General features: G+C 40.5%; 1 protein-coding gene across 1 annotated transcript in view; it reads left to right on the top strand.

The window, feature by feature from the left end:
- Positions 1 to 2,248: 2,248 nt before the first annotated feature.
- LOC101862817 (lysine-specific demethylase 7A) overlaps positions 2,249 to 9,619 on the top strand; it is a gene marked incomplete at its 5' end in the record, with an annotated part of 52,281 nt that continues 44,910 nt past the window's right edge. Inside the window, 6 exon segments of the mRNA XM_013085746.2 lie at positions 2,249 to 2,334; positions 5,023 to 5,084; positions 5,667 to 5,725; positions 6,399 to 6,562; positions 8,468 to 8,609; positions 9,375 to 9,573. Coding sequence (XP_012941200.1) covers positions 2,249 to 2,334; positions 5,023 to 5,084; positions 5,667 to 5,725; positions 6,399 to 6,562; positions 8,468 to 8,609; positions 9,375 to 9,573 — 712 coding nt within the window.

Genomic DNA, 9,619 nt, shown 5'->3' with positions numbered 1-9,619 from the left:
TAACTGAGTTGGGGAGCTCGGAAACGAAGAATAGCGGGCCACTAGGCACCAGGGGCGCCATAGCGAAAGTAGTTCCGACCGGTGGTCCGGTAAAGTACAATCTTACCGGGCCCCCCCCCCTAAAAACCCCTACTGTCTCTTCACTTTAACGAATGAAACTACAAAATCACCTACCTTGGGAGTGTGTTAGTCGATGATGAAAATAACGCTCTATCTTTTATAGCTTTCTATTTATAAAAAGTGTTACGAACACATACTAGCAATGCCAATCAGGCTTTCCCGCGCGGTGAAAATTTGGTCCCCGTTTACCGGTGAATTTTGGGACCGGGTTGTAGAGTAGGTGACTAACTTTGTCAACCTCGGTCTGCTCTATTTCTGGACGAATGTGAATGAAACTCGGCTACTAATCAGAAAATAGGGCAAACTAATGATATGTGGACATTGAAGTTTGTACACATAAATTAACCTATACTTTTGGTGTCGGGAACACTTCCGTATCGGGTGTACCGAAAACTATAAATAAGGAGCTTTTAAAGAATTTCAACGCCAAGATGGTAATAGATCTATCTATCCTCTATAGTGTGCTCAAATTTGAATGATCTGTGTCTAGTAGTTGTTTAGACCCGATCATAAATGCATGACTACCCCCCTATCCAAAGCGTCTTCGCACAGAGACCGGCCATTTTCCCCCTCACTCTCGTGGCACGTGTATGTGACCTATAAATCCCCGCATGACTATTCCGAGCCCGTTCATTGGTCACTTGAAAATATTGCTATGGTGCACGCGCGCATCCGGTTGTTTTTGTCTCTGTTCCCCTGTAACAACACAATGGGGTTATTCCGAGGCGAGCTTATCTCTCCTCGGGGTGTTCGCGTCTCTAGGGGGAAAAAGTTTTTTTAATTGTACGGTATACTAGATTGAATTAACTTGTCTTTTAAGGTTGGCATGGTCTAGTGTAATGTCATCAAAGTGCTTAATTTATTAGCAATGCCAATCGCCCGCTGCGCCTTGGGCAGGAAATTGGCCTCCGCGCGAGGGGTAATTTTTGGGCCGCTCGGGATCAGAAGTGACTCCCTTCTAAGTATAGTTATGGGAAAGAAAGTGGCTATTCTCACCCGCCCGGAAGTTCTCGCAAGATCAACTCCTCCCCTCTTCTTTCTCTCTCTGTCTCTTTCTGAATACTGTCTATCGGTGTGGACGATCAAATTGACCAAAACAAAGTTAAAAAATTATGTTAAAACACAAAAGTAAATTAATTTGGTTGTCTACAAAGATGCTACGGCTATTTAACTTTTCGAATCGAGCCGAACTACGCGGGTCGCCATTTTGTTTTGCCCGGAAATTGTCGCGCTACTCCTCTCTCTCTTTCTCTCTCTCTCTCTCCACTGCCCACAGACAAAATTGTACGCTTTTAGTAGGCTACAGTTGTAATGGAACGTTTGTTCACAGCACAGAATTCTACAATTTTTCCTCACAGTGTAGAATTCTGTGGTTTAGGGTGAACGCAAAATTCGGTGAACGCGCACCGGGTGAGAATAGCCACAAGACTCGCCTGCACTATTCTCACTCCGGGTGAGAATAGAGGTGGCCTATGGGAAAACTTGCGGATGAAAATAAATTAAACTCGGCAACCTATCAGAGGAAAAGTTAAACTAACGATATGCCAGCGTACAATCCCGAATGATTTCTAGAATCGGAGAAATTGCAATGTTTATTTGAATTTTGTCTGTGGTTCAAAAACTAAGCGGAACTGCTGGTTGATCGCCGACCACACAGGCGCCCCACTGTCTTCTTTATTGCTGTAAAATTTCAGTTCTCTGCGTGTAGTACATTTTACGTACCAAATTAAATTTACCAGCCATCCATTGATAAAACACTAGAGCTGGAAATTAGTTCACGAATTCCAAACGCGAGGTGCCGGCATGCAAGAGACGCGTGATCGCTAGGCGGAATGTGATTGGCTGCCAATAACTGAATAAGTCACTGATGACTTCATTGTGGATTTTCCAGATACCGCTTTACTGAGTTTTAGAAGGGGTGGTCACGTCGCAGTAAAAACAATGTTCCTGCACATTGAGTGACAGCTGTGGGTACAAAAAAGGTGCTGTTAGACTACTGTAAGATTGATTGTAACCACACATTCACCATGAAATAAAAATACAAGTGAAAATAAAGCATCTAAGAATGTTCTATTTCTGTTGAATTTTTTTATCATCTTGTCTTATTGTTTGTTATATTTCTTTCCAGTTGTGTCGGAGTGCAAGAACATCAAGCTGTTGATATTGAAATTTATCATTGTCCAAATTGCACTCCCAAACACGGACCACTTGCATGTAAGTCTTGAGAGATATTTATAATATAATCAAATCAGTGACAAACACTATATTGGGATGTTATACTAGATTAGTTAAACTTTTGACAAGGCAAATAGGCATATTTTAAAAAAAATTACTATTTTTTAGTTTGGAAAGCTTTGTAATGAGGCAGGCATTCACGTTGATAATAGGAAATATGACACATGATGTTGTTGAAAAGATTTTCCAATAAAGATATTATTTATTATAACTGTTCCAGTAATGCTGGTTATGAAGTCAGTTTAAAGTTTCTCAAAACAAGCAGAATCAGCAAAGCTTAATACCAATACCATGCGCCCAGCGCTGGCACTGCAAAAGCGCAGTGAGTAGAGGTGGGCAAAATCCGGATAATCTATAAGGAAAACCGGATAATTCTCAATGAAATATCCGAATTCAGACTCTCAACTCTCTTTCCTGACCCGTTTGCCGAAGTGGGTGCTCCAATTTGTTGAAGTAGTCCTAACCCGTTTGTCTAAGTGGTTCTAACCCATTTTCTGAAGAGGTTCATGATGATATTTGCCGAATAGGTACACTAACATACTATTATCCGGATTTTACTAAATCGACTCATTGCCCAGCCCTAGCTGTGAGTCAGTGAACACTCACCCCAGCGGTGGGTAACCAAGGGAACATGGTTTTTCCCATCAGTACCATGTATTGCACATCGACCTAATCAGAAGAAATTGGAGCATTTTACCGAAGAATAGATTTCCTGACATCTTCAGTGACAGTCAAGTTTTTATCGAGGAAAGAGGATTGATCGGTAGTGAGTCTGAAACATGCCGAATGGAACTGTGATTTTCCAACTGGCCTCATTCAGAGGGGCAGCAAAATGTCTATCATCAATGCCTTTCACCCCTGGCAGGGTATAGGCCACATACAAGCTCCTTCCATTTATCTCTGTCCTGAGTCATCCTTCCAAGCTCGTTCCAAGTGAGCTTCATTTCTCTCATGTCCCTTTCCACGCATCTCCTCCATGTTTCCCGTGGCCTACCCCTGCCTCGTGCATGGTGCTCCTTGTGGGTTCCACTACAGTGACTGTCTTGTGATGTTTCCGCTAGGCTTTCTTAAGGTGTGTCCCATCCATCGCCACTTTCTTAGTCCTATTTCTACTTCTATATCCTTTTGTCCTGTCCTTTCCCACAGCTCTTCATTTCTTATTCCATCCTGCCACTTAATTCTTAGAATACTCCTCATACATCTGTTGATGAAAGTCTGGACTTTATTCAGTACTGTCTTCGTTGTCTTCCAAGTTTCGCAGCCGTAGAGGAGCACAGACTTGACGTTGGAGTTAAAAAGTCGAATCTTGGTGCGCAGTGAGATGTTGCTTGCTTTCCAGACTTTTGATAATTGCTTGAAGGCTGACCTTGTCTAGATATTACCCAAATACCCCCAACTTTGGCAGTCAATTAGAGGAAAGATTGATCTTCACTTCGCAGGCTTCCGTTTACAAGACGAACAAAAAACGAATAAGTTACAAGATGGTTACTGTTACTTCATAGGTTTGCTCCTGAAAAGTGTATTCGATCACAGTGTGGAATATACCTACATTACCTTAGATGGGCTTAACTTTATAATATTAGAAACTGTTTCCTGAAATTCCTCAATAATTATAAACAATCGCATTAAAAAAGAAATAATGTCAACGTCATCTCCAATTTTTTGCATAGCCCGAAAGCCAGCTTGCTATGACACCACGGCTGCATAAAGTAAAGCGTAGCTGCTGATTGGACAGTTATTTTAATCAACGTGAATACCACGGACTAAGACATATTGCAGGTTTCTTTCAATTTGCCATCACAAATAATTGGGCTTAAATTCGGTTTTACGTGAATCTTGAGTTGATATGAACTTCAAGATAACTACGGATTGAGTATCGAAAGTGTTTTGGCAAAATCAGAATTTTAAAGATAGATTTTCGTAGATTTATTTATGCTTACATTATAGACCTGTGTACTTTTACTCATAATGATAAAGCAGAAGAACAACAATTACGATAATATTAGATTTAGATACGCATGAATGCAGTGTAGTTTATTTTTTCCCTCTGCAAACATAGATTTGTGCACATCCACATATAAATGTTATGGCAGAATGGACATGTATCATCGAGCAATGTTCATATAACAAAATTGAAATCATGTGCATAATTAATTAATTATTTGCATGTTATCTGGACACTGAGATTGCAACTTCGATTCTTTCATTTTCAATTTCGTTGCCCCCAAAAACAATATTTCCAATTTTCAGCTCATTCCATCCGTAAATCTAGTAATATGTTAGTTAGTGTTTAATTTTCTGGTTCTGTTTCCCCTTCATTATTCCTCTGCAGGAATTTTCTTTAAAATATCCATAATTTCCGACATGTACGCAGCCATACTTTTTTGTTTATAGACAAATCTTCAAAAAGTAAAAAGCATTTTGCAGTAGAAATATTGATCTTTACATCTGTGTTGTTTATAGATTAGTTGTACCAATGTTTAAAAAAAAAAAAGTGGTATTGCTATATATATATGTATATACAATATTTTTATGTCCTAAGCAAGCACATTTTGTTGTTATGAAAAGAAATTAAGACTTCCATGATTTTGTTAGAGAGAACTGTGTGTAAGGGAGGTGTGGTGGGAGCTGTATGAAGTGTACATTTATGTTTTTGTTCGTTTGCAGTGAAGCGGAGGAGGAATTGGCACAGACATGATTACTCTGAGGATGGAAAGAATCTCAGCAGTGTGAGTTGAATAATATAAACTCTTTACATCTTTATCTGTTAGTGTCGCGACACACTGTTTTCAGGTTCTCGTAAACTTTTAGGCCGTTGAAGGTATTGCTATCATCTTTAAGCGTGACATTTTTCTTGCTTTTGATGCAAACAATACCCATTTTTCTTGAATAGAATTAGAGATACTTGCGATTGAAGGAGGTGGGGATGCTGTGCACTAGCATTGAGCTAAAGGCTAATCTAATCCACGAGGTGAGCGTATTTCAGCCTACAGAAGAGTACAGAAAGAGCAGTGGAGAGTGAAAAAGTGTGGTCACCTTGGCTTTTTTTATTCTGATTGGCACCAGTGTTTTTTGTCCATTGGTTTCTCAAATTATGCAGACTGTCAGAGAAATATTGGCAGTTGAGAAGTTATGTTTCAGGTTCAGTAGGCTGTTCAACATTCATAAGCTGTACTCTTTTTCAACTGCTGAGTTTTGTAGTATGGACATGCTGTATATGGTGTTTGGTGTCACTGAATAGAAGAATATCCCGTATGAATACATTTCAAGCAAGCTCTAAACCAGTCTTCTATGCAAAAATATATTTTCAGGCTGTGCAGACAGGCACTGTGGTTTTCATCAAAGAACTCAAGAAAAGAAATTTTCCAAGGTGTGTACTTGAGGCATTCACCCCGTGGGGAGCTTTTGGTGTTGATCTCTTTGTGTATCTATGTAGTACGTAAATATGACATTGTACAAATTGTATTGTGATGTTGGAAAACATCCTGACACAATATATGACTATGATTTGTGGCATTGTGTACAACTTGATTGTTTTAAAGAAATACCACTGAACAGGACAGAACCTATGTTCTTTCCTGATGAGTCATTTTCAACTTTTGATATTGGATGATAGGTATGTCAATTGATAGGTATGTCAATTGATAGGTATGTCAATTTTTGACTTCTGTCTCTTTGTATAGAGTGGCAGGGAGTTAGAGGATGTTTTGGAAAGGTTCTGGTTTTTTTTTTCTAACCCTTGGTTGTTTGTCTGTTTTCCTTTTCTGAGTACTGCATGACTTATTCCACAGCTGAGAGTATGTGTGGACAAGTGTGTGTGTTTGCCTTGCTGCAGCAAATTACTCTTTGTGGAGAGAGGAATGAATTCTTATCTTATCTTATCTATCTTATGTGTCTTACTATGTTAATCCTCTGAGCTCTTGATACAGTTCTCTCATAAAAAGTTTTGAAATGTGTTTTGGGTAGTTATATCAGAAAACTACAGTTCATAGTGTCTTTGTTACATGTTGATTTTGCTCGTTTTGTAAATAATATTTTATTAGTGCGGATGAGATACCAATCAAGCGCTTGCATGGAAGTCAGCTGACCCCAGCATATTTTGAAGAGGAAGGCTTCGACGTGCCTGTCTTGTGCGAAAAGAAGGATGGGCTGGGCCTCACAATGCCACCCCCGTCTTTTTCCATCAATGATGTTGAACAACTTGTTGGTAAGATATTCCTTTTTCCAGTTGATCGTATCGTATGTTGTGGGCTTACTACTCTTTTGAGTGATCTATTGGTGATTAATATAAAGGCAGGATTTCTGGTTTCAACGTTCATCGACAATAGGACCATGCTTAGTGGGTGGAGAGCTGTGAAAACTTTTATAAACATCCAAAGTGCAAGCAACGCTCCAGTGTGTGGTTCAAAGCAAGGTTGCTGGCACCACTGTCCAGCATGATCATCACCAGAACTGATGGCGGCATCGAACTTGAATGTCGTGGGTTTTGTTTTCAACAAATGATAGTAACTCAGTCTTATAACAGACTAGCCGCTAAACAAACTTCTCTTTCTGGCCAAGGATTGAAAGATTCAAGGTCAATGTCAATACACCAGATATCCTCCTATTATTTAGTTTGTCTTATTTGTTGTTTTTGTAAATTTTAGACGTGCACATTTGTTTAGTACTTGTGGATGATATTGGGGTTGGTGGTTGTTGTTTATTGTTGTTTTCAATTCCCTTTAGCTGCGAGCATTTCGCTCTTGGCAGCGCAATGCTTCCCTCAAGTAACCACATGTCCTTGTCATCTGGTCAACGCCAGAGTAGGGGTTGGTGGTAGGTCAGACTTCTGTTCCTTTGTTGTTTCCTTTGAGTTTTATGTTTACAGTTCTATTTCCCCTGTATCATTGTCTCTGCCATTTTGTTGATACACATGTCTCTGTAATTGATTTTGGAAGTTGTTGTTTCTCCCTACTGTTCATGGTTTCTTTTATTGATTCATTTCTTTTTAAGTAAACCTTTCAAAATCTTGAAGCTTTGGAGGTGGTAGAATGGAGCTCTGCCGTGGTCTGTTTCTTTATCTTCTTTTCAGAGTCACTGTTTAAAAAAAAAATTATTTCGGAAAAATGTGACCTTGACAGTTTTGATTCATTGTAGACTGGATCTCACTGTCTCTTTTGATCAGTCTATACTTGCTAATCCTAGCCCAAAGTTTTGCTGACTAGTGACTACAAAGATTTTTGATGTTATTCATTATTTTGTGTATCATCATTTTATCATTCATTCCTGCTGTTGTGATACAGTTGTTGTTGCCTCCTTTCTAGTTGGTGGTTGGCGGGTGCTCTGGTGGGCTCTGCTTACTGCTTCCTAGAAAACCCCCCACCGCACTTGCCTCTCCTCGTGGGTGGTTGGCGGGTACTCTGGTGGGCTTTCTTTACTGCTTCCTAGAAAACCCCCCCACCGCACTTACCTCTCCTCATGGGTGGTTGGCGGGTGCTCTGGTGTGGTTTGCTTCTTCTTTCCTATCAATCAGCTATCGACTTTATCTCCCCTCCTTCTTTTCTATGTTTGTTACTCTCTTGTAACACCTCTAATCTTCAGCACTTATATGACCTTATTGTGTTGCAAGTGCTGTAAAACCTCTACTAAAACTTACCTCTCCTCTCTCTGTTCTATGTTTGTAACTCTCTTGCAACACCTCCAATCTTCTGCACTTTCATGAAGTGTTTGTGTTTCAAGTGCAGTAAAACTCCCACGAAAGCTAAAAAAAACCTGCCTGTTGGATCAAGGAAATGTTCCTTTTCTTCTTTCCTCTCGGTCTTTTCTCAAGGACTTTGGGTATGGTAGATGACTATGTGTCCTCAAGTTTTTCTACAAGTTCTATACAGTGTGTGTCTGTTGTAATTGTTCTGTTTTTACTGTCAGTCTCTCCTGCCAGGGTGGGTGGTTGGTGGGGGCTCTGGTGTGGTTTGCTCCTGCTTTCCTATCAAACATCTGCAGTCCTTATCTTCCCTACGTCTTTTTTGTGTTTGCTACTCCCTTGTAACACGTAATCTATTCTTTGGCACTTATATGACCTTATTGTGTTGCAAGTGTCGCAAAACTCTGACTAAAACTAAGGTCTGTCCTGCAGGAGCGATGCGGGAGATAGATGTCATCGATGTGGCCAGACAGGAGGACATCAAGATGATCATGAGAGAGTGGACCGAGTACTACAACAGCCCCAACAGAGAAAAGATTCTCAATGTCATCAGTCTTGAGTTCTCAAACACACGGTTAGTTTTGGTTCTTTGCGTCTTGTGTTAGTTGTGTTAAAAGGTTAATGCATCTCATTGTAGTCCAGTGGACCCCTCTGATGAAAGGGTCATGCCACTTCACCACAGCAATTCCTTTGATTTGCCTGTTAATTCCATTGCTATCATCCCAAGCCCTATGGTGAATGTGTGGCGTTGGTGTCCGTGAAGTGTAGACAGCTGTCACTCACACATTGTCACATTTGTCCTGTTTTTATTGGCATACGAGCCATGTGAGATTAGTGTGGTCCATGTGAGATTAGTGTGGTCCATGTGAGATTAGTGTGGTCCATGTGAGATTAGTGTGCTCCTCAGTTTTTGTCATTCCCTTTTGATGATGTGGAAGGTGGTATGGGGGGTGGTTTGGGGGGTGGGAAAAGTAAATCAATTCACTGCACTACTCTTCACATGGAAAAACATATATAAGAAGGTCTGTGTTCAGATGATCATGTATGAAGTTTATTTTTTCCTATCTCTTCTGCATTTCCCTTCCTTTTTCTTTTTTTTTTTGGGTCTTACAAATGAAATATCTGCTTTTAGTAGAAATTTGAACTCATTCAAAGACAAAGGAACCTTAAAAGATTGGTATGGTATTGATTTGGGTGTGTTGGTGATAATGATGCTTCCCTGAAACTCGCACAAGTCTTATTACCACCTCTCACATTGTTGCTGAAAATTATGAGTATTTTTTCTTTAATTCTCCTTTAACTCATCAACTATTCCCCACCCCATACCTTTGATGTGCAGGTTGACAGAGCATGTGGTGCCCCCCAGTGTCATCCGACAGGTGAGCTGGGCTCGCAACGTGTGGCCCGAGCAGCTCCCGGAGGACTCGAACCTAGCACGCCCAGAGGTCCAGAAGTACTGCCTCATGGGGGTCAAGGACAGCTTCACAGACTTCCACATCGACTTTGGTGGCACATCTGTGTGGTACCACGTTCTGCGGGTTGGTTTCACTTCTCCTATGTAGATGTTTTCTCTTCTCTGCTTGG

The sequence above is a fragment of the Aplysia californica genome, unplaced genomic scaffold (genome assembly GCF_000002075.1).
Source record: "Aplysia californica isolate F4 #8 unplaced genomic scaffold, AplCal3.0 scaffold00403, whole genome shotgun sequence".
NCBI classification, from domain to species: domain Eukaryota; kingdom Metazoa; phylum Mollusca; class Gastropoda; order Aplysiida; family Aplysiidae; genus Aplysia; species Aplysia californica.
This window is presented reverse-complemented; position numbering and strand designations above follow the sequence as displayed.